Source organism: Ursus americanus, chromosome 14, assembly GCF_024610735.1.
Source record: "Ursus americanus isolate L20-20 chromosome 14, mUrsAme1.1.p, whole genome shotgun sequence".
Classification (NCBI taxonomy): domain Eukaryota; kingdom Metazoa; phylum Chordata; class Mammalia; order Carnivora; family Ursidae; genus Ursus; species Ursus americanus.
The window spans coordinates 58,294,177-58,319,311 of record NC_142140.1 but is presented as its reverse complement, the minus strand read 5'-3'; the positions used below and the strand labels follow the sequence as shown (position 1 = coordinate 58,319,311).

General features: G+C 42.9%; 2 protein-coding genes across 2 annotated transcripts in view; one reads left to right on the top strand and one right to left on the bottom strand.

Moving 5' to 3' along the window:
- LOC123793973 (uncharacterized) overlaps nt 1–25,135 on the top strand; it is a 75,899-nt gene that overhangs the window by 6,632 nt on the left and 44,132 nt on the right. The window lies entirely within an intron of this gene.
- LOC123793975 (uncharacterized) lies at nt 9,050–17,378 on the bottom strand. Its single transcript, XM_045800082.2, is given in 5 exon segments — nt 9,050–10,530; nt 10,532–10,888; nt 11,376–11,436; nt 12,301–12,472; nt 15,953–17,378. Coding segments are annotated over 4 exon segments (1,227 nt in total). The 5' UTR covers nt 12,437–12,472; nt 15,953–17,378; the 3' UTR covers nt 9,050–9,857.

The following is a 25,135-nucleotide window of genomic DNA, read 5'->3' as shown; positions in this document are numbered from 1 at the left end:
ATTACAATTTTTGTGAAAGTCAAATGAGACAATATAATAAATGCATGATAAACTAACGTGGTACATATCAAACACATGAAAGTAGAGACATTAAATTTATATCTATGTGTTAATTGAAATGCCATGTACTCTCTCTAATGCTCCAGGACCATGTGTAATCTATGAATGTCATGTGGTTTCATAAAAATCTGTATTTGAAATCTAGGCAAACCTGTGAAATGGGCCTATGATATTGAGTTAGTTGAATTACTCCTTTTAGTTTCAGTGTCATCATCTATAACTGGAGAAGGCCATTAACTATCACTGATGGTATAGGATTAAGTGAGGCGGAAATGGAAATTAGTCCACAGAGTGTGTTTCACAGAAGGGTTCAAAGAACTCAACTTTTTTGTGGAGTCATTGAAAGACATCATAGGTAGGATTGGGAAATTAATGACGTTGGGAAAAGGTTTGGCTACACTGGGCAGTGACTCCTCCATTAAAAAATTGCTCCAACTGGTGATATATTCTATTTGGTGAAAATTCCAACATAAATGAAATAAAGTTAAAGCTACTCATGTTCTTGGGAACTTTTTACATTGTGAAACATGTACGGATACAATTGTAACACTGGAGAGAGGACATCAACCTATTTTACCTGAGCTCTTCGAACTTTTCAGGACTTCAGAGCGAGGATCATGTACCCAATAAATTATAGACCTGGGGCTACAGAAAATAATGGGAATCATTACCTGTCAGGGAACAAACTGTAGACTCTTAGCATTCCCCACATATTCTACTTCTGCTTCAATGAGGAGCGTCTCATGAAGGACATTGTAGACCGTGTAACTGGCATCCACAATGGTCCTGTGTAAAGGGTACAAAGACATAATCCTCAAGGAAGCAGCAAGTGAACATTGCTCTAAAACTTCATAGTCAAAACCAGAAAAAAATAGCACTGGAAACAGAAAGGCCATAATTACCCCAAGAAAAAAATCTGGGTATTTAGAACAATCAGCTGTCTATAGAAATGTTTAAGCCAGGAGTGTCATGGTTCAGGCATGAAAATGTGAAAGTCCTTTTGAAAATGGCATGAACTCTTTCTTGCTGGTAGAGAAATCCCACAATGCAGTCATAATCTACACCTCTCATATTATTACAGTGTTCAGTGCAGCTGTATGGAACCTGTTAGTGTTCTAGTGTCCCCGTAAACAGGGGTCACATTGGTTGGTGAATCTATGACTTTGGAGAGTGAAGTTCATTATAACAATGATTGGAATCACTCAGTAACTCAGGCATCGTCTGTAAAGTTGTACTGTTTTGCGCCTAACCATTTCCTCCCTCAAGACCCAGAGAACCTGCTTGTATCATCTGAGGCAAACAGCCCAGCCAGGTACAACTAAAATGCAGCAATAATACCATCATGTCCAGGGGCAACGAAACATCCCTGAAAGCCGTCAAATACAGAGATGAAAACTGACCTTTGGCAATCAGAAGGTGACAAAAATCACAGGTGATCTGAATGAAAAGGAAAAGGCAGGGTCCGTTTTTCAACTGGTGTTGATCATGCAGTGGGGAACACTGTAGGTAGTAACATCATCGGATAATCACCCACAAGAACTCCAGGAAAAATTTGTTTGTATGTGTATATTGTGAAATCACTAAAATAAGTCTAATTAACATCCATCTCCATCCATAGATTGGAAATTAAACACTTTTTTCTTGTGATGAGAACTTTTAAGATCTACCCTCAGCAACTTTTAAATATACAATACAGTATTATTATCTATAGTCGTCATGGTGTACGGTACATCCCCATGACTTAGGGGTGTGTGTGTATTCATTGCTGCATCTCCAGCATGGAGATGTCCAGCACAGGATCTGGCATACAGGTGATCAAGAAATGCTTGTTAAACAATCAGGTTTGGGATACCTACACATTCACACACAAACAATGGGGGTTTCATTCAAATCTCATAAAAGATGCATACCTACTTGCACTTTAAAAGGGGACAGATCTCACCCCTCTTCCCATGTGGCTACATGGTGTCCCCCAGCACCCAAGACAAATCACAAGTGAGTGTCTTTTAGCTGACCTGGTGGGAAGGGACCTCACACTACTGAGTTCACGTTGTGCATACAATTTGACCGAACCTTCCCCATCCCTAAGAAGCTGTCAAGAGGGCTGTCACCGCTACATGACAGGAGCCCGAGGCGCTGTAAGTCAAGGGCCAGTATCCTCGGTGGAATGCTCCAGCCGGTCACTCTCTTTTCAGTTTCTTGCACCGATGCGCCGCTCACTATCTGACAGGAGAGTTTCGGATGTCCCTTTGCTTTCAGTAGGGAACCGCCGGCAGGCTGTGGAGTCTGTGGCCTCCTCAGCCATCGTGTCCTCCGCTACGTCTCTCCGAGTCCAGCACTTGGCCGCGGTTCCCTTCGCACCTGGCGGGCTTTGCTGTCTTCAGACGCCTTTCCGGGGCATCCAGTCAGAGAAAGGGAGAAGGTTGAAGCTGGGAAATGGCCCAGAGCCCTTCTTGGGCACCCACCGGAAGTGGCTGTGAGTTCCCTGGGGCGGGGATTTCGCCACTTCCGGAGGCCCTCCGTCTCTTCCGGGAAACCCGCGGGCGCTGCTTCCACGACAGGAAGGAGATTCCCCCCTGTGCCGGGGCACTGGCCAAGGTCTGAGCTGGCAGCTGCCTCCGGAAACAGCTGGTCTGGAGGGGGCGCTTTGTTGCCGGGAGCAACCCTGGGGCAGATTCTGGCCTTGGAGGCCCATCTTTCTTTGAACTGCTTTTCCTAAGGGGCTTGGGATCCCGGGGGTGTGCCCCAGGAAGTGAGAGAGCAGGGCACGAAGGAGGGGGCTCTGCAGACATAGCCTGGAATCCACGAGACTAGGGAGCCAAATGACAGCGCTGTGGTTCCAGGCGTGGATTGCACATGTGCCGCCATGAGTCTCCGGCACGAGGGCCCAGCCAGGAGACAGTGGGCTGTGGCCCAGTGCTGTGACTGCACGTGTACATCTGCGCGGAGGGATGAGGTGGGGTGAGACCGTGAAGTAGGCGTGGCGGCGGGGTGTTGTGCTGCTGAGCTGCGGATGCTGGAGAGCCGGTTTCTCCCACCGAGGGGTGTAGGTCACTGTCTGAGCTTTCACTCCCCGTTTTCTACTCCCTCTCACAGCACTGCCACGTGATGCTGCTCCAGGGAAGTAGTTCCAAGATGGGGAGAGATTTGGATCCCTCAGTGAACTCTTTCAGTAAAAAGCACAAAAGTGGGTTTGGGATGGGGATTCCAGAGCTTCAGTGGCCTCAAGACAGGCCCTGGATTATGATGCAGATGGACAAAGATTTGAATCCTGCCCAGGAGAGCCCTCCTTGAGAATTCTAGGTCCACCTTTGTCTCAGACCCACAATTCTCCCAGAGCTCAGATTCCCAGGACTCTGTAGGACAAATGCTGTGTCCTTTATGATGTGGGGCTATGGAGTGGGCAGGCAAGAATGAATTATTGTGATGTGCACAAATTTTCAGTGCAAAAAGGAGTTCTTTTATTAAGGCACGGGGACAGGACCTGTGGGCAGAAAGAGCTGCACTGGGATTTTGAGGAGTGACTGTTCATATACTTTTTAGTTAGTGGGGTTTAGGGATAGAGTAAGTCTCTAAGGAATTTGGAGGCAAGGCTTCCAGGACCTTGAGGGGCTAGCTGTTGTTAAGATAAGGTTATTTACTTCTGTCTAATAAAACATTAGTCATAAGACACTTCAGATATACATTAATGGGCCATATGTGAAGGATGACTGCTAGCGTATCTTCTGGGTGGGCGGGGGTGCAGTTTACAGGTATCAGAGTGAAGTTACAATAACCAGAGCAAAGCTGTAGCGGTAAAACATTAAAGGACGTCCTTGACAGAGGTGCAGGACTATTCCGATCTTTATGCCTAAAGAGTCCTGCCTGGAGACTATGAGCCACACACAGTCTGGCCTTTGCTCCTTTTCTGCCATCACCTGCCCTCTGGCTAAGTACCTGAGGTGAGGGCAAGCATGGCCCAGGGGGGCGTGACTAATTTCCAACTGGATGCCGAGAAAGGCCTGATAGCTCAAGATTCCTTCTTTCCTTTATCTGCCATTCTTTGTAACATTGTCGAGGAGGTGGACAGAATCGTTTTGCTTACCTAAAAATTGATTCTGGTGTTTGTTTTCTTCCTTAAAAATAAAGATTTTATTTAATTAGGAGAGAGAGAGAGCACACGAGCAGGAGGCGGGGGACTAGGGGGAGAGGGAGAAGCAGACTCTCCCGTTGAGGAGAAAGCCCCACTTGGGGCTCAATCCCAAGACCCTGGGATCATGATGTGAGCTGAAGGCAGATGCTTAACTGACTGAGCCACCCAGGCGCCCCTGGTGTTTGTTTTCTGCTGTTGATTTAGGAATATGCTTAACAGTAAAATTCAGTCTTTTTAAGTGTAGTTCTGTGAGTTTTCACAGTATACAGTGGTATCAAAATCATAATACAGACTAATCCGTCACCCCAAATAATCACTCTTGCTGCCCATTTGTATGTGTTTTAAGCCCTTCCTCACCCTTACCGTCTGATCTGTTCTAGATTCCAAAACCATAACTGTTGAAAAAGCCCTGTAATGAAATCAGACATTATGTAGTATGTTGAGTCAGATATATTTGATGTCACATTTATAAAACTGAGCAATTATACTTGCCTTTCAGTGTTGTTCTGAGGTTTGGATTTCTACAGTGTCAGTATGGTCATGAAACACATAAAAACTTCAAAACTGAGATTCCATTCATTATAAGTTACATAAGCTGATGTCAAACCATGCTCCCAGTGCTCAGCTTTCTTCTTTGGAGGTTGGTTGGGAAGGGGGGGATCAAATAAGATAATGATGGTCAAACTATATTGAAATACCTGCAATATTATAAAATATTAATGTTGGAAAAAGTGGACACAGATTTGACTTCATTTGTTGTTTAAGCAAGAGGTACTACATTTCTTCTCTGCCCTAACCCACTGGAGGACTTACATGGAAGTAATACCTGCAAAAAACTTTATGATCACTGAAACAAAAATTCTGCATCTCTTTCTATACAAGGGCATTAAAATTTTCCACGTTTAAGTGTACTAAATATACCTTCTGGGGCGCCTGGGTGGCACAGTCGTTAAACGTCTGCCTTCAGCTCAGGGCGTGATCCCGGCCGGCGTTCTGGGATCGAGCCCCACATCAGGCTCCTCTGCTGGGAGCCTGCTTCTTCCTCCCCCACTCTCCCTGCTTGTGTTCCCTCTCTCGCTGGCTGTCTCTCTCTCTGTTAAATAAATAAATAAATAAAAATCTTAAACAAAAAAACTAAATATACCTTCTTTCACACTAAGTTGGATAGTACTCAAAAGGACATACTGTATTTGCAGCTCACCTTCATTTTTACTAGGAAAAATCTCCTCGCAAGCTACAGTTCTTTTCCTTGCATCTACCAGATCACCAAAAGCTTGCATAGGTATCATTCTGCTTATAGAAAAGGACATATGATGGGGTAAAACTATGCAGATGATCCTATCCCTTTTTCAAACTAGGGACAACTCTATGATTTCCAGGATACAAGTTCTGTTATTTGGACTATAATAGCATTGAAATGATAATGCCAAACATATAATGCAATTTACAATTTTTTAAAAGATTTTATTTATTTATTTGACAGAAAGAGAGAAAGAAAGTACGAGCAGGGGGAGCATCAGGCAGAGTGAGAGGAAGAAGCAGACTCCCCACTGAGCAGGGAGCCCGACATGGGGCTCGATCTCAGGATCCTCTGATCATGACCCAAGCAGAAGGCAGACGCTTAACTGAGTGAGCCACCAGGCACGCCTACAATTCTTAGAAGAGAATTCTTAACAGCTACATTCTCTAGCCCAGGTACATGTGGACTCTGGTGACTGTTGAAATTCTCAATCATACAATTACATTCACTTCTTGTATAAGAAGCCCCCAAGAGCTTTTTCTCAGGCTTGATGATTCACTTGAAGGACCAATAGGATTCAGAAGAACTATTATACCATAATTACGGTAAAAGGATAAATTAAAATAAGCAAAGGGAAATAGTACATAGGGTGAATGAAGCCTAGGGGAAATCAGGTGCAAACTTTCAACTGTCCTCTCTCAGTAGTGACATAGACAGCACTCCCAGCAATGATGGGTGACAACACATGGGAAGTGTTGACAAACAGAGCACACCTGACCTTGGTCTTCAGGGTTCTTACTGGATGTCAGTCATGCAAACATGTAACATCCACATAACTGAGCTTAGCTACTCAGCCTCTAGTCCCTCGTCAGAGGTCAGACTGGTACAGCGTCATCTAAGCCTTATGCGTACAAAAGCAGGCATTCACCGTAAGTCACAGCGTTAGCATAAACTACGCAAACTGTTACAGTGTGGCTCAAGAATGTAGGCATACAAAACACTCTTATTTGGCAGAATATTCCAAGGACTCAGAATTTATCTCCCAGGAGCTGGTCAAGGACCAGTGTTTTCTTTGTAAAGTGCACAATTCGAGTAACCAAAGCCTGCTGAATTAACATTCTACTGTCCATTTCCTGGCGATGTCCAACCCAGTGCAAAGACTGCTTCTTTGATGCCCCCCCCAAATCAACTGAAATAAATCCAGTTCCTGTAGGTTCTTTCTACTCTGCAATTTCTGAGATGTTCCATTGTTCCTCATGCTAAGCAGTCTCCCTATTGCAGGAAGTCCACAGATCTAATTTTCTTCAACTGCATGTGTTTCTCATGGGTTCTGGCCGGTGGGCATTGACCTAGGCAATTTGTAAGTTTTTATTCTTACAAATGGATTAAGTCGTTTTAAAGGGGAAGCTGCTTAACATTATAAGAATATGAAAATTCACATTAAAAAAACCCTAAAATATGGGGACACCTGGGTGGCTTAGTCAGTTTAGCATCTGCCCTTGGCTCAGGTCATGATCCCAGAGTCCTGGGATCAAGTCCTGCATCGGGCTCCTTGCTCAGTGGGAAGCCTGCTTCTCCCTCTCCCTCTGCTCCTCCACCTGCTTGTTCTCTCTCTCTCTCTCTCTCTCTAACAAATAAATAAATAATCTTTTTAAAAAACTCAAAAAACTAAAATATGTATTATGGCTTCAGAATGTATGTTTAAAAAGACAAACTCACAGTATTGTTTTGACAATACATAATTGTATTGGAATATTTTAACATATCCTTTCAGTACATGAAAGACAATATTTTAAGTATACAGAAAATATAAAATCAGTTTTACTAGGATTTTTCCAAGAATTATGTACCAAATATTTGTTGGACCAAAAAGCACAAATTATTCTGCAAATGTAGAAATTGTAATTGAACACACATTATCATTTAGAGATTGCACTCGGCTGTAAGAGAAGACTCCCGCAGTCCGCTTCATGTACTTACAAGGTACCTATTTCTCATATACGACTGTCCAGAAACAAAAAGCACAGCGTAAATGCTACCACTCAACAGTGCAATCAGGAAACAAAGTCCTTGTGTTTTCTGACACAATTATACATTTCAGAAGTTCCTGTGGAGTCAGGTACACAGGGCCACTGGACATATTATAGGAGGATGTTTATGACAGAAATTCAACTTAACACAAATATAGTAACATGGGAGAAATGAGGGAGTGTCAGAAAAGGTCACCAACCAAAAAATAAATAAATCAGTGGTCTGGGTGGATGTGTTGGAGCTTGCAGGAAAATCTAAATTGTGGATATGTGAGAATGGAAGTGGGTCCATGACAGGAGAGCTATGGGAGATGCCTGTGGATGGCACCAACTCTGATGAAATGAAGTCAAGTAATTGAGGTTTGGTTTGTAGACACTTGATTACCCAGAAGGCAGGAAAACCTGCGGGACACTGGTGCTCGCCAAGCTCTGATGCACACGCTTTACTGTATGATAGTTCCCCAAACGAAGTATGACATATTGTTTATTTCTACCTTCTTGATCTCATGCAAAGTTTGCCTCTTTGCCATCTCTAATCTGGGACAATTCGGCAAAAAGATTCTGGGAAATCTGGTTCCCAGGTTTACCCACACTGACACATCACAATCTATCACAAAATAGCTACTGTAGTTTTGTTGTTGTTGTTGTTGTTGTTGTTGTTGTTGTTGTTGTTGTTTTAGCTACCCTAGCTTTATCATATTCAAGTAACAAGGTCTCTCTTTTCAATTCAAAGCCCTGTATCCAGTTTCTGCCAAGAACTAGGGTGAGCAAAAACGGCAAAAGAGGAAAGTAAGTTAGATGAGGGTGTCTTCGTTCAAAAGCTTTACACTGAGGAATCTCTGCCAGAAAATAAAATATTGTGTCCACTAACTAGAAGAAATGCCAAACATACGTTTTTAAAAAAATACTGAAGACTGAGAACCTCAAAAATACTGTTTTTCTTAGAAAGGAGGAAAGAGCATTGATGTATATAAATCCCAGTATGTGCAAGAAACAAAATTCCACTGACACCAAAGCATCATTATCATAATAACCACATGCTTGAAACCTAATGAAAATTAAGACTAAATAAAATGGATCTAAAACCCCAAAGATTACAGATTTAAATATACACTTCAAGAGCTCTGTTGGTCCAAAAGACTTTGTAGGGTAAATAATTTCTATATAAGAAATTCATAATTAAAACACTGTATATCAAAAGGTATGTAATTTGGCTGACAGGGTATATAGTGGGTAAAATTGTGCCCCCCCCAAAAAAAAGATATGTCCACTCTGAATCTGTGAATGTGACTTTATTTGAAGAATCCTTGCAGATGTAATAAAGATCTCAAGATGAGATCATCCTGGATTAGGGTGGGCACTGAATCCTATGGCACATGTCCTTAAAAGAAAAGGGGATAAAGCAGGTAGAAGTGGTGGCATTAAGAGGGGCAGAAATTGGAGTGTCTATAAGTCAAGGAACACTAAGGGTTGCTGGTATAGCCACCAGAAACTTGTAAAGTGGCATGGATCAAGTTCCTCCTCAGAACCCTCAGAAGGAACTTTATATATATATATATATAAAATATATTTATGTAATTTATATAAATTACATATAATATAAATTAATATACATATAAATATAATATATTTATGTAAATAATAGAGCATGAGCAGCCGGTAGGGAAACCGAGGGGGAGAGAGACTCTTAGGCAGGCTCCATGCCCAGCGTGCAGCCCCATGTGGGGCTCAGTCTCACAACTCTTGAGATCATGACCTGAGCTGAAATCAAAAGGCAGACGCTTAAACAACTTAGCCACCCAGGGGCCCCAGAAGGAACCAATCATAATGACACCTTGATTTCCAACTTCTAGCCTCCAGATCTGGAAGAGAATAAATTTCTGTTTAAGTTACCAACCTTGTGGCAATTTGTTAGGGCTGCCTTGGCAAAGTAATACTTAAAGGAATTATTTATCTCCTAAATGTTTTTCTCAGAAAGAATTGGAAATAATGTGGGGCACCTATGTGGCTCAGTCGGTTAAGCATCTGCCTTCGGCTCAGGTCATGATCCCAGGGTCCTGGGATCAAGCCCCACATTGGGCTCCCTGCTCAGCGGGGAGCCTGCTTCTCCCTCTCCTGCTCTCCCTGCTTGTGCTCTGTCAAATAAATAAAATCTGAAAAAGAATTGGAAATAATGTGATAGGAGTCTATTTTAAGAATAAGGCACCAGTAAAGCCAACAATATAAGATGCTTATAAAAATTTTCTATTAGTATGCAATTTTTTGTGCACAATATGTGATGTAATTTACATGAAGGTTTTTTCACATTTACTGACATCGGGTTTCCCTCCTGTGGGAGTTGCTGTCTTTTTTTAAGGATAGGGGACTACAGAAGTCTTTCCCACACTGCTTACATTTAGAGTTTCTCTCCACTGTGAATTCTCACATGTCTTTGTAAGGATGAGTGTCTACTGCAGGCTTTACCACATTCCTTACACTCATAGGGTTTCTCTCTACTGTGAGTTCTCAAATGTCCTCGAAATGACAACGACCAACTGAAAGCTTTCCCACATTGCTTACATATATAAGGCTTCTCTCCAGTGTGAATTCTCACGTGTGTTCTAATGTACGAGAGACTGCTGAAGGCTTTCCCACATTCATTACGTGTATACGGTTTTTCTCCTGTGTGAGTTCTCAAATGTCCCTTAAAGGATGAAGGGGAACTAAAGGATTTCCTGCACTGTTTACATTTGTAAGGCTTTTCTCCAGAGTGTGTTCTCATGTGAATCCTAAGGTCCGAGAGCCAACTGTAGGCCTTCCCACATTCCACACATTTATAGGCTTTCTCTCCAGTGTGCATTCTTGCATGTATGATCAGGTAAAAAGAATGAAGAAAGGCTTTCCCACATTCCTTACATGCATAGGCTTTCTCTGTACCGTGAACCTTCGCATGTTTCCTAAGAGACGAGGGAGAAGAGAAGGATTTCTCCCATTCTCTACAGGTATAGGGTTTCTCAACAGTATGAGTCTCCCTATGTGTCCAGAGGTTTGAGGGAGATCTGAAGGTTTTCCCACACTTCTCACATTCATCCAGTGTGGATTCTTATATGGACCCTAAGTTTGGAGAAGTATATAAAGGCTTTTCCACATTCTCTACATGTGTAGGGTTTTTCTTCAGTGTGAGCTCTTAAGTGTGCCCTAAATGATGAGTAACAAATGAAAGTTCTCCCACATTCCTTACACTGATAGGGTTTCTGTCTATGTTGAGGTGATGTTATGGGACTCTGAAGGGATTTAGTATCCATGATGGCTTTTTCAAACTTAATGTATTCATAGGATTTTACTCCAGTAGACAGTCTCTTGTGCATAATAAAATTTGAAATCTGGTTGGTTTCTCCACACTGATTACTTTTAATATTTTCTGAGGGTCTCTCCACCGCATGACACCTGTTAAAAATAGGCATCATGTTACCAGTGGTTAGCTCACAATTCATTGATGGCTTTTAATGATTAATAGGATTACATTTTTACCATTTTCAGTGAATGTACAGTTCCTGCCCTGTCAGAATTGTTGTAAAGTGGTATATAAACTGAATGCTCTGAGGGCTCAATCCCATGTACCATTTTCAGCGTTTTCTACAGATTGGGTTTTGTTTCCCGAAAGCTGTTTGCAGCGGAACTGTCTCAAATAATCAACATGTGCACCACTTTTATAAAATTGGTGAAAATTCTCTGTGAATACCTAACATCTGATGTATACCTACATGTACACACACACACACCAACAAACCCAGACACACACACACACACATTAACACACACCAACAAACACACACACACACACACACACACACACACACACACACACATATTTCTATCATGGCATACGCAGACTCTCCCAAGACCTACTTTCTTTCAAGTCTATGCCACTCACCTCATACGTGTCCCCTGATTCTTGTGCTGATGTTCAATGCCGGGGCATTTCCAGATTTTACCTACAATGAAGAACCAGGAATATTCCTTCTGAATCTTTCTATATTCCATTCATGTCATATGTCTTCCCTAAACATATGCTATAAAGGATCTGACCTACTGATTTTAAGTTGAGTGTCATTATATGAAAAATAGCAACAAAATTTACTTTCTTTCTTTGGAAAGAACTGGTGAGATGAAGGCAAAAAAATACGTTGGAAACGTACATTTCCTTTCAAATAGTGATCCAAAAATTAAACAAATTTTATAAGGAAGAATGTCGTTTTGAGCAAAAAAAAACACAACAAACGCTGAAGACCTTTGGCTGTTTCAGGACATTGACAACAATAAGGACAAGAGGCCAAAGTGGTGGGCAATTTACTGGAAATGCTTCCATGAAGATCGAGACCTATGGTGACATAAATGCCTTGTTGTTAGGAAAGCAGCATGGGAAGGAATTGGACAAAATGCACATGCTCAATACTGTAAAAGAGAAAACAGGAAAGGTTTTTCAGTGTGACCAAGGACATCTGTGAGGATGGATGAAAAGTAAAAAAAAAAAAAAAGATGCTGAGGTATCTGAAACAATTCAACGTCCTCAGGAAGAAGAGTAAGTTATGTTCTAATCAACATTTCCAAATGTAATGTTTATTCCTCTTAAGGCACAGAGTTATAATCCTTATAGAGGCTAAAAACATTTAGGAGAGAAAGTAGCAGGTTCAAATATGTACATTAGAAAGTTATTAGACTATATGCTCTAGTGATGTGACCGTGTCTGTCTTCCTTAGCAATAAAGTCCCATTGTTCAGCTCAAGTTCTGGAACAAGCTCAAAGCTTGCAGGTACTTATACTCTAGAGAGTAAATGAAGCGGTGGAGCCATGCTTACCCAGGGAGGCCAGGTTCCTGCAGGTCTCCAGCATCACGTCTCTGTAGAGCCTCCTCTGACCACCGTCCAGCAAAGCCCACTCCTCCGGGGTGAAGTCCACCGCCACGTCCGCAAAGACCACTGAGTCCTGAAACATCCTACAGATTCTGGTTCAACAAGGTACCATTCTCCACTGGTGTGTGCAGGAGGAAGGGAGAGGTTGACTGGGGAACCAAGACTTGATTCACAGCAAGTTCACACATAGTTCTGTGGCCTCCCATCTACTCTCGGGCTTTGTCATTCTGTCTCCTCCCCTGTATTAAGCACTTGAACCTTCAGGGGTGCCAGCTGGCCTTATAGATTTAATAGCATCTCTAATGATCTCATCCTGCCACAATTTGTGACTATTTTCACTCTTCTGAAGGGTCCAGAACAGTCCACAATATATCAGAGATATGAAAGAAATACTATACAAATAAAACAAGGATTTCTTGTCTTTCTTCACTGTCCACTACAGGCCTCAGCACTAACATCGGACCTAGATGAGGTTTTAATGAGTGGAAACATGTCAAGGGCCTGGGAGCATTTCCTGCTTTTCTGCTCACCAACCATTTGATTCTTAAGGAGCCTGGTTATGCCCAACCTTCAGCCCAGGCCTGAGATAGATCTATGTCCTTGAACTCCAACGCACTATAAACTGGCAGGTCCACCTAGTGGAATAATATTCTGTATGAGAGGCAGTAATATTTATCTGTCTCCTGTTTTTCTATGAAACAGCAATCCTTCCTGTCCTACATCCTCTCTAGGAGACAGGCAGTGTATCGACAAACTGGAGCTAGACAGGAGTTCAGCCCTCACCACGGGGCCTGCATTCATGGCCTGGGTGCTGATAACCACCAGCTCCGGGCGATGGCTCTCCCTCAACACACAGACTGACCTCCCAAGATGCCAGAGCAGCCTTGTCTGTCCCAGAGAAGTGTGCCCTGGTTCTCTCTGCCTGTGAAGAGGCAGTATGAGTTCCACTGTAGAAGTGAATTAACCGAAGTCCACAAGGGTTTGCCTGTGAATTTACTGAGATCATAAAATGCATAAAGGATCAGGCAGCACCTTCCTCCAGAACACGGATTCCCACTGTCTGAAAATCCAGAGGCACTGACTTATACACCAGCCTCTTGGGTCTCTCCACATAACAAGCATTCCACACCTTTGGCATGCCGAAAGGATAACTGCCCAGCCCCGGAACATGGATTCCGCTGGCCTGCAGGATCCCCAGAAAGCCTGGCCTTTGAGAACGTGCATCATTTCACTGCTTCCACAGGCACAGGTGCGCAGCAAAACCAGAAGGCTCAGCACACTGCTATCCAGTGCCGCACAACAGATTTTTATCCACAGACAAAATCAACTCTTCCACTGCTGTGTGGCAGGTGATATTTTGTTTGTTTGTTTTTAAAGATTTTATTTATTTGACAGAGAGAGAGAGAGACGGAACACAAGCAGGGGGAGTGGGAGAGGAAGAAGCAGGCTCCCAGCGGAGGAGCCTGATGTGGGACTCGATCCCAGAACGCCGGGATCACACCCTGAGCCGAAGGCAGACGCTTAACGACTGAGCCACCCAGGGGCCCCATGTGTCAGGTGATATTTTAAAGCCATCAAAGCCCACAGCAGTCTCAAGGCAATAGTAACAATACTATGTACTACTGAGCATCCCTGATGTGTGAAATACTTTATACAGAGATTTCCAACCATTAGCGTATTTGTTTCTCATAAAAATCTCCCAAGTAGATATTATAATCAGTATATAACAAGGGAAAGCTAAAAGGACAGTCGGTAACACACTCAGTGTTACCCAATTTGAATGTCGTAAGCCTGGTTCCCTTTAAAGCCTAAAGTCCCAGTAGCGGCATTTCTGTACATACATATACCTTACAATATGATTACGGCTGTTACTCAGCAGAGGTCCGCAGGCTGTATATAAAGATCAGACAGTACGTCATTTAGGCTTTTCCAGCCACGTGGTTTCTGTTGCAACATGCTCAGCGATGCCTTCGTAGCACAAAGGTAGCTACAGACAACAAGTAAAGGAATGGCTGTGGCTGTGTGCCAATAAAACTTTATTTATAAAATAAGCAGCAGGCTGGATTTGGCCTGTGCTCTGCCAGCCCCTGATCTAGAGCAGTGCCGTCAGACAGGAAGACAATACAATGTATCTAAATTTGAATTTTCTTGTAATCACCTTATAAAAAGGAAGATGTGTTGAAATTTATTTTAATTATATATATTTAAAGATTTTATTTATTTATTTGAGACAGTGAGAGAGAGCATGAGCAGGGGGAGGGGGGGGCAGAAGGAGAGGGAGAAGCAGATTCCCCGCTGAGCAGGGAGCCCGATGTGGGGCTTGATCCCAGAGCCGAAGGCAGATGCTTAACCAGCTGAGCCTCACCGGCGTCTCAGGAGAGTTGCTTCTCTATACACCTGTAACTCTGATTCATTCATTTGCTAACAGTCTGTTCAGGCGGTAATTCCTACTGCGTGAAGCTACAGAGGTGCAGTGCTTTAAAGAAAGAGGAACATTCTGAACCACCTGTGTCTTAAATTCTCATGGGGGAGGAAATAAGGAAATCTATAATCTAGGTGAAGGGTAAGTGCTGTAAATACAATACAGACAGTGAAGCCATATGGAATGAGAGGGTGAGCAAGTCAAACTGGAGCAGGGTAAAATCAAAACAGTACAAGTAACAGATCCATAAATCCAGAGAACAGACTGATGGCTGCCAGAGGGGAAGGGGTAGGAAGATGGGCAAAATGGGTGAAGAGGAGTGGGAGGTACAGGCTTCCGGAATAACTCATGGGGTTAGAAGGTACAGCATGGGGGCTCCTGGGTGGCACAGTGGTTAAGCGTCTGCCTTCGGCTCAGGGCGTGATCCTGGCATTAGGGGATCGAGGCCCACATCAGGCGCTTCTGCTTCTCCCACTCCCCCTGCTTGTGTTCCCTCTCTCGGTGGCTGTCTCTATCTCTGTCGAATAAATAAATAAAAATCTTAAAAAAAAAAAAAAAAAAGAAGGTACAGCATGGAAATACCGTCATTGGTATTGTAATAGCTTCATATGGTGACAGATGGTGGCTACACTTGTGAACATAACCTCATGCACAGCATAACGTACAGACTTGTAGAATCACTATGTTGTAAACCTGAAATTAACGTAACATTGTGTGTCAACTATACTTCAAGAAAACCCATGGGGCGCCTGGGTGGCTCAGATGCTTAAGGGTCTGCCTTCAGCTCAGGTCATGATCTCCAGGTCCTGGGATCAGCAGGGAGTCTGCCTCTCTCTCTCTCCCTCTCCCTCTGCCCTCCCCCGACTAGTTCTCTCTCTCTCTCTCTCTCTCTCTCTCAAATAAATAAAATCTTTGAAAAACAACAACGAGTGCCTGGGTGGCTCAGTCGGTTAAGCGTCTTGCCTTTGGCTCAGGTCGTGATCCCCGGGTCCTGGGAGCAGGCCCCACGTTAGGCTCCCTGCTCAGTGGGAAGTCTGCCTCTCCCCCCCACCTTGTGCTCTCTCTCTTCGCTGTCTCTCTCAAATAAATAAATAAAAATCTTTAAAAACAACAACAACAAAACAAAAACCCCCCAAACAGTAAAATAACCATGTGAGTAACACGGGAAATGGATACCTTGGCTTGATTGTTGTTTTGGGGGGCTTGATTTATTGTTAAATACCACTGCATTTTTCAACTCTTAAGAATTAGAAGCTGAATGTCACAATTTCACAAGGTCTCAAGAAAGATCACAAGTGCTGGTCAACTTCACCATGTCCCAGTGGAGAGACACTGGAATCATAGAAGTCTGGTCCAAGGAGGCACTGGAATCAAAGTGTCCTGAGCCAAGAGCAGAAAGACCATCTGTATCAATGGGCTACAAATGAGCTTCTGGGTTTGAAAAAAGAGCAGCTGCATTAAAGAAGAAAGAGTAGAAAGAAATGTGAAGGGCAAAATTAACAATATAAAAAGGAGGCAAAAAATATATCTCCTGAAAATGGATCAAACTGACAAACCTTTGACAATTTTCTTCACGAAAAACAAAGCATGGGCAAATAAAGTTATGAATGAAAACGCAGGCACAGGTAGGAATGTTCTAGGGATTAAACATAAGAAGAGGGGAATGATCTAACATTTCAAAATTATGAGTACCTCCAGGGGCACCTGCGTGGCTCAGTTGGTTAAGCACCCAACTCTTGATTTTGGCTCCGGTCATGATCTCAGGATTATGAGATCGAGCCCCATGTCGGGCTCCATGCTCAGTGCTGAGTCTGTTTGTCCCCCTCTCTCTGCTCCTCCCGCTCACAGGCGCACTCTCTCTCCCTCAAATAAGTAAGTGAATAAATGAATAAAATCTTTAAAAATAAATACATAAAATTCTGAGTACTTCCATAGTATTCAGTTGTTGAAAGTTTAAAGTAGCTTAAAGAAAATAAAAGTGTTTTAAAATATTTACACAAAGAAAACAAAAATCCCAAACTGTTTTACAGGCCAGCTGTACTAAATACTAAAGGGGTTAATGATTCTACATATAGAAAATAATTCCTTTTTCAGAGATATGCCAACAGCAGAGCAATATAACTAGGGGGGGAAGTTAAATATAACAAATATAAGTGCAAAAGTCTATAAAAAAAAATTCCACATGTTACTGCCCTACATAGAGTAATGAATAATGTGCATAATAAACACACCTAAGCTCCAAACTCGTTTTATTTCAGGAAATGCAAGAATGTCTAAAAACTGATCCAAAAATTAGTACATTTTACTCAATTAATAGAAAATATAGAAAAATCAAAATTCATGTCCTTGCATCTTAAGCAATGAGCGATATAATATTAATGTATAGCAATATTTAATACACCGCGGCCGCCGCCAGCCGGTTCGAGTCAGCCCCTCTGGATCTCGGCCCGGGCCGGCGCACTCACCATCTCGCGGCCCCGCTCCCCGTCCCCCTCCCCGCGCCTCCGTGGCTCAGGCAGGTGAGAGCCAAGCGCACCGGACACCTGGGGCCGCGCGGGGCACGTGCCCAGGGGCCCGCCGCGACGTCCCAAGCCAGGGCGATCGGACAGTGCTGATTGGACAGTACTCCGGGCACACCCTCTTCCACGGCTCCTGATTCGACACTGCTCTAGGTCCCAGTGCCTGTGATTGGGCAATGTTCCTGTGTGCACCGCCCCAGTCTGAGTGACGGGAGGGGGCGGAGGTCACGTAGCCAGGCCGGGCAGAAACGCCTTCCTGCTTCTGAGCCCTAACCCTGCCTGGCGTGATCTCCGGGATGCGCGCTCTGAGCAGAATCAGCTCACAGTGCAGCGCTCCCGGCGTCTCCCCGCAGCGGGGCGCTCCGCCTGCGTCCTCCTCCTGGGCCGGGATGTCCCGACTCAAGTCCCCGCGGAGCGCCCGCTGCGTGGAGCCGGACAGGACAGGAGTTGATTCTTAAAAATGTGTATTAAGTGCACTTAAAGCATCTTACTCTGATAGGCTGCTTTAAGATTTCATTTCTGTCGTTTTAATGTGTGATCAGGGTTTTTCCTGCGAGTGTTCCATTTATATTCTTTGTCCTTCCCTCGGTGATTTTCTGGGCAGTCTGTGTCCGCAGCAACTCAGATCTCAAGCCTCTGCATCCGTAAGGATGATCAGTGTACACAATAGGACAGAAGCAGGGGTGGTGGTTAGAGGTGATAGCTTTGCTTTCTTGAGGAAACTAAAGAGAAAACTATAAAACCGTGAGAGCTGATGAAAGAGTCAATTTAGTAGATACCATTAAATATTTACAATATATGATATATTATTGGACTAAAATTGCATTTTCATGATATATACGCACACACATGTATGTATGTATAAAATATTGAAGAATAGGCTTAACACCACGTGCAGGATCTGTGTAAGAACAATTCCAAGTGTTCCTGATGAAGTGACAGAGGTGTCATTTTCATGGTACATAAGCAACTTTGTGGGATTGAAGACTTCTCAATGCAAAGACGCACACAGCCATAACATTTAGAGAAATTTCCAACGAAATTTTCATCAGGAACTTCTCTGTGCCTCATAATAAATTAATTCTAAAAGAATCTCTGAAAAGTAGTGCAAAGGAGTAGCTAGGCAACTATTGCAAATGAAGAATGAAGAATTTTCTGATCAGATGTACCAATTAAAATAATGAATGAGTACAAATAATTGAAATGGTCTATTGCCATTATAAGAAGAGACCAGTAGTTCCCAAGCAGGGCTGATTTTTCCCCTCGGGGATATATGGAAATATCTGGAGGTATTTTTGGTTCACTGCTGGGGATGTGAAGAGGGAATGATAAACGCATCTAGTAAGGAGACACCAGGGACGCTGTGAACATCTTAAAATACCCAGGATCAGCCCCCCAGAAGAATTATTTGACCCAAAATGCGAATAATGCCAATGTTGAGAAATTCTGTAACAGATAGCCCTTGGAAATGTATAAACAGATGCAAGAATATAATAAAATATATAATTTAGGGGCGCCTGGATGGCTCAGTTGGTTAAGTGTCTGCGTGTGGCTCAGGTCATGATCCCAGGGTCCTGGAATCGAGTGCACATTGGGCTCCTTGCTCAGTGTGGAGTCTTTTTCTCCCTCTGCCTGCTGCTCCCCCTGCTTGTTCTCTCTCTCTGCAAATAAATGAATAAAATATTTAAAAAATATAAAAAATATATAATTTATGGCAAGAGATGATTCAACCTATAGTCCTCTCTTCTAGTACAACCAAGTAAGTTCCAGATGGACTAAAAAATTAGATATAAGAAAACAAAAATCCTAAAAGAAAACATCAGTGTTTCTATATACTTAGGAAGTGAAATTTATGACATCCAAAAAATATAAATAAAATGATTATTTGAAAAATAAAAAGTTAAAATGTCTAATAGTAGAAGATGAAAGAAATGCCAACTGGGAAATGTTTTTAATTATATTATAGTAAAAAAGGACACTATCATTAATATTTTTAGAGCTATTCTAAATCAAATGCAAAATGTAGAAATCCAATAAAATGTGCAAAGGCTATGCACAGAAAGTTAGAAAAATTATAAATTACAAATGCCTAATAAAAACGTGAGAATAGGTTAGTTCCTCGGGCCCAGAATGGATAATGGGAATAGGTGGACATATTAACTAGCAAAATAGCAGTTTTGATTTCCTAACTGATTCCTTGAGACTTATTACAAGGAGAAGGTCAAAGGGATGCTTCTACAATTGCTCCCTAAGATCGTAAAGCTGAAGCAGCACCTCATTCACGGAGGGGTTGCAGATATTAGTACTGCCATCCAGATACTCAGAGATGCAGGTTGGTGTATTTCTCACAGCTATGTCTCGAATGCGGCATCTCTGCTGGTGCAGGTGAACCAGCTCCTGGCGTCCGACAGGTGGCTTTTGGGTTAGCAAATGCTTTCTGCCCATTCTGCTAGCAGATACAGTCAGGATCAACTTCCCTTTATCTGGCAGGCACTTCACTGCACTTGTCTGTGTTGTCTTCCTGCTAGATCAACAGTCCTGATCTTTGTCCAGATAGAGTACAGACAGGTGTGTGTCTGACACTGGGAGTGCAGGGGAAATGCAGGGAAAGTTCGTGAGCCTATTATATTATTGAATTGTTCCATATATCCTATATCCAGTTTGTCCTATGGTTAATATTTTATCTTATTTTGGCATATTGGTTACAATTAATGAACAATGTTGACACATAATCATTAACTAAAGTCCATGCTTTATTCATACTTCCTTAGTTTCCACCTGATGTCCTTTTTCTGTCACAGGACCCCATCTAAGACCCCACATGACATTTAGTCATCATGTCTCCCTAAGTTCCCCTGGGCTATGACAATTCCTCAGACTTTCCTTGTCTTTGATGACCTCGTTTTGAGGAGGACTGGGCAGGTATCTTGTAGCTTGTCCCTCTGTGGAATATGACGGATACTGTTCTTCATGACTAGAGTGGGGCTATGGGGTTTTGGGGGGAGGCCATACAGGTAAAGTTTTAGCCGTTTTCATCCCATCATGTCAAGAGTACATGCTACCACCATGACTTATCACTGTCATTGACCTTGGTCACCTGGCTGAGGTGTGTTTGTCAGGTGTCTCCACTGTAAACTTTAAGCCCTTCCATCCTGTACTCTTTAGAGGGAAGTCACGTGGCTTTCACTTAGGAGTGGGGAGTTGTGTTGCATTTCCTTGAGGGCTGAGTATCTTAATAAGTTTTCTTGAATTCTTTTGCATCGGAGTTTTGCCTATTTACCCCCTTTATGTATTTATGCAATTAGTTATATCAATATGAACTCATGGATATTTATTTTATACTTTGGGTTATAATCCAAAATGTCATGATTTATTTTGTTGCTCAAGTTTTTCCAGCTTTGGCCACGGGGGGGGGGGGTGGGCTCTTTTGTTCGGCTCACACATCCTTCTGACATGCCTCCAACTTTGTGGGGTTTTTTGTTTTGTTTTGTAACACTTGTATAATTTCTGGCTGTACATGCTTCTCCAGGTTCTCCTCATCTTGTGTATTTCTAGTCCTAGCCCCAGTCCTAGAATCAATACTTTCTCCAGGGAGCCCTGGTTCTACTGGAGAATGGTTTGAGAAACCAGGATCCGGGCCCTGGGTGTGCTTGTGGCTATCCGAGTGCCGTTGGCTCTAGGCTGTTGTAACTTTTTATAATTATATATATTTTGTATCATTTGCTGTGTGTCTTCCTCAACCAGAAAGCTGTACTTCGCTCTTTTATTAATACTCCCTTTTTGCTATTTAACAGTGTTTGTAATTTTGTTCTGTTGTCTTTGTACTTAATGCCTCTTTAAAGCACTTAGTTCTGTGTTTTTTTATCTTTTTACTGTCCAGTTTATCGGGGTTGCTTTTGTATGCTTTAATGTCTTCCCATTCCCTAGGCGGCAGTGAGTCCACTGCTTCCTTTTCTCATCTTCCTTCTCCCATTTTAGTTGCGTTCTTTCTACTTGGTCATGATCCATAACATTTGAACCTAGTCTTCCACCCCCTTTCCATCTTTGCTCTATTATTAGATGTATATTTATATTTTTTTAAAATGCTCATCATCAGTGCCTTGGCTGAATTTTCTCAGATATCACTTGCTTAGATGAAGTTCCTGTGCTAGTGGGTCACAAGAGGGGCCTAAGGGGGCAGATTTCCCTAAGTTCTTGTACGTTGAAATGCTTTTCAGTAGCCTTGGTATTTGAAGGACAGGTTGGGTGGATATCGAATCCTTGGCTCACACTTACTTTCATTAAGCTGTTCTTTTAAAAATGGTGTCTCGCTGTTTGCTTTTTTAGCATGTTAGTTTGAAACTCCCGATTTCAGTTCCTTTCGCTTTTGTAGGTAAGCTAATTGTTCTTTCCCCTCCACCTCCTCCCCTTCCTCCTCCTCTGTCTCCTCCTCCTCTTCCTCCTCCTCCTCTGTCTCCTCCCCCTCCTCTGTCTCCTCCTCCTCCTCCCCCTCCTCCGCCTCCTCCCCTTCCTCCTCCTCCCCCTCCTCCTCCTCTGTCTCCTCCTCCTCCTCCTCTGTCACCTCCTCCTCCTCCTCCTCCCCCTACTCCTCCTCTGTCTTCTCCTCCTTCTCCTCCTCCTCCTCCTCTGTCTCCTCCTCCTCCTCCCCCTCCTCTGTCTCCTCCTCCTCCTCCCCCTCCTCTTCCTCCTCCTCCTCCCCCTCCTCCTCCTGTCTTCTCCTCCTCCTCCTCCTCTGTCTTCTCCTCCCTCTCCTCCTCCTGTCTTCTCCTCCTCCTCCTCCTCTGTCTTCTCCTCCCCCTCCTCCTCCTGTCTTGTCCTCCTCCTCCTCCTCTGTCTTCTCCTCCCCCTCCTCCTCCTCCTCCCCCTCCTCTTCCTCCTCCTCCTCCTCCTCCTCCTCCTCTGTCTTCTCCTCCTCCTTCCCCGTCTTCTTCTGCCTAGAGTCTTGGGGATTTAAATTTGTCCTTGAAATCTAATGTTTTTTCTTGGCTGTGTGTTAGAATTCATTGCTTTAAGTCAATTTACCCAATGGCCTTTTCAATTTGTAGATTCATATCCTTCTCTATTTCTGGAAAAGTCTTTTTGCATTCTATTAGCTCTGTTCCATTGTTTATTTTCCTTCCTCAGGGATTCTGGTAATATGCATATTTTTTCTTGTCTTTCATTTCTGCTACCTTCTCTTTGATCATTTTTTTTCCATTTTTAAAATATCATTTTCATTCTTTGTTTCTCAGCCTATCTTCATTGAAACTATGAAAATCCTGTGTTTCTTCAACTTTTTTTTTTTTAAAGATTTTATTTTTAAGTTGTCTCTACATCCAACATGGAGCTTCAACTTACAACCCTGAGATCAAGAGACCCATGCTCCATCGACTGAGCCAGCCAGGCGCCCCTCTTCAAACTATTTTCAATAGTTGTTGATGGCACTTGCCTGAATCCATTATGAGTATGACATGTATGAAGGAATTTTTCTAACACCATTATTTTTTTCCATTCTTTAGTTTGCTTTCTAGTGTGTAGAAGACCTTCCTTTTCCCCTATTTATTTATTCCTATTGGATTTTGGCGCATGGTTTCTTATATTATTCAATGGGCTGTTGCTCTCCTTGTTGATTTTGACACTTAAAATTTTACCAACCTTCCCAGTGGAAGCCCTTTCAAAGTAGTTTTTATTTCTGGGGCACATGGCTGGCTCATTCGGTACAGCATGTGACTCTTGATCTTGGGGTTGTGAATTCAAGCCCCACATTGAGCATAGCTTTACTTAAAAGAAAAAAAAATAACGTCTTATCACTAGCAGTAGTAGTTAGGGAATAACTGTTCAGGCATACCTCAAAGATACTGCACGCTCAGTTCCCGACCACCACAATAAAGCAAATATTGCAATACAGTGAGTTAAATTAATTTTTTGGTTTCCCAGTACATATAAACGTTATGTTTACAGTACACTGTACTCTGTTAAGTGTGCAATAGCATCATGTCTAAAACCATCCACATGACTTAATTAAAATTACCTTACTGCTAAAAATGCATAATCTGAGCTTTCAGCAAGTCCTCATCATTCTGCTGCCAGAGGGTCTCTTCCTGATGTTGATGCCTGCTGACTGAGCAGAGTGGGGGCTGCTGGAGGTGGGGTTGGGGGTGGCAATTTACTGTAATAAGACCATGAAGTTTGCCACATCCGTTGACTCTTCCGCTCATGAATGATTTCTCTGTAGCATGCAATGCAGTTTGATAGCATTTTACCCACAGAACTTTCAAGTTCGATCTAAATCCTCTGTTGTCCCGTCAACAATCTTTCCAGCATCTTCACCAGGAACAGCTTCTGTCTCAAGAAACCACCTTCTTTGCTCATCCGTAAGAAGCAACTCCTCAGCCGTTCCATTTTTATCATGAGGTTGCAGCAATTCAAATGTAAGAGTAATGACGAAGTTTGAAATATTGTGAGAATCACCAAAATGTGACACAGAGACGTGAAGTGACCAAATGCTGTTAGAAAAATGGCACCAACGCACTTGCTGGACACAGGGTTGTCACAACACTTCAATGTGTAAAAGCATAGTTTCTGCAAAGTGCAATAAAGCAAAGCAAAATAAAATGAGGTGTGCCTATATATAATGAATGCTAAACATACTGTGTCTTAGTTTGTCAGGCTACTTCCATAACAAAACAACACAGTCGTCGGTGGCATAAATTTATTTCTTCACAAATCTATTTCTTCCTAGACGCTGGAAGTCCCAGACCAAGGTATGCATAGGGCTGGTTTCTTCTGAGGCCCCTCCTTGGCTATCAGATGGCTGTTGTCTTGTATCTTTTCATGGTCATGTTTCTGTGTCTGTATGGCCTTATCGCCTCTTTTTATAAGTACACAAGTCACATTGGATTAGGGCCCACCCCGGTGGCCTTGTTTTAATGTAATCTCCTCATTCAAGGCCCTGTCTCCAAATACAGTCACATTCTAAGGGTCTGGGGGTCAGAGCTTCAAATTTTGGGGGCAAACACAATTAAGTCCATAACGTATTCTAATGAGGCATATAAAAAACCACAATGGGATAATAAAAACTTTCATTGATGTAGGAAAGACCTTAAGGTTCAAAGCCCACAGCCAGGAAAGAATTCTTGAGGCATCCTTGGTGCAAAAAGGTGGTTCTATTAGAGCACAGGGACAGGCCCTGGGGGCAGAAGGAGCTGCACTGGGGTCATGAGGAGTGGCCCATTATATACTTTCAAGTTGGGAGGGGTTAAGGACAGCATAAGTCTCTAAGGAATTTTGGAAGCAAGGTTTCCAGGACCTTGAGGGGGTAGCTGTTGTTGGGAAAGCGTCATTTACTATTGTCTAATAAAACCTGAGTCACGAGACCCTTCAGATATCATATGCTTGGGGGATGATTGCCAACATGTGTCTTGGGGGGTAAAGATAAAGGAAGTTTCCAAAGGAATTTTTATATGTTAGAGTAGCCGTACAGGGTCATGTGTCTTGGGGGGTAGAGATAAAGGAAGTTGGGTTAAGATTGCCTCTTGCCCTAGAAACAACAATTGTTGGAGAGGATGTGGAGAAAGGGGATCCCTCCTACATTGTTGGTGGGAATGCAAGTTGGTACAGCCACTCTGGAAAACAGTGTGGAGGTCCCTTAAAAAGTTAAAAATTGAGCTACCCTATGACCCAGCCATTGCACTACTGGGTATTTACCCCAAAGATACAGACGTAGTGAAGAGAAGGGCCATATGCACCCCAATGTTCATAGCAGCAATGTCCACAATAGCTAAATTGTGGAAGGAGCCGAGATGCCCTTCAACAGATGACTGGATTAAGAAGTTGTGGTCCATATATACGATGGAATATT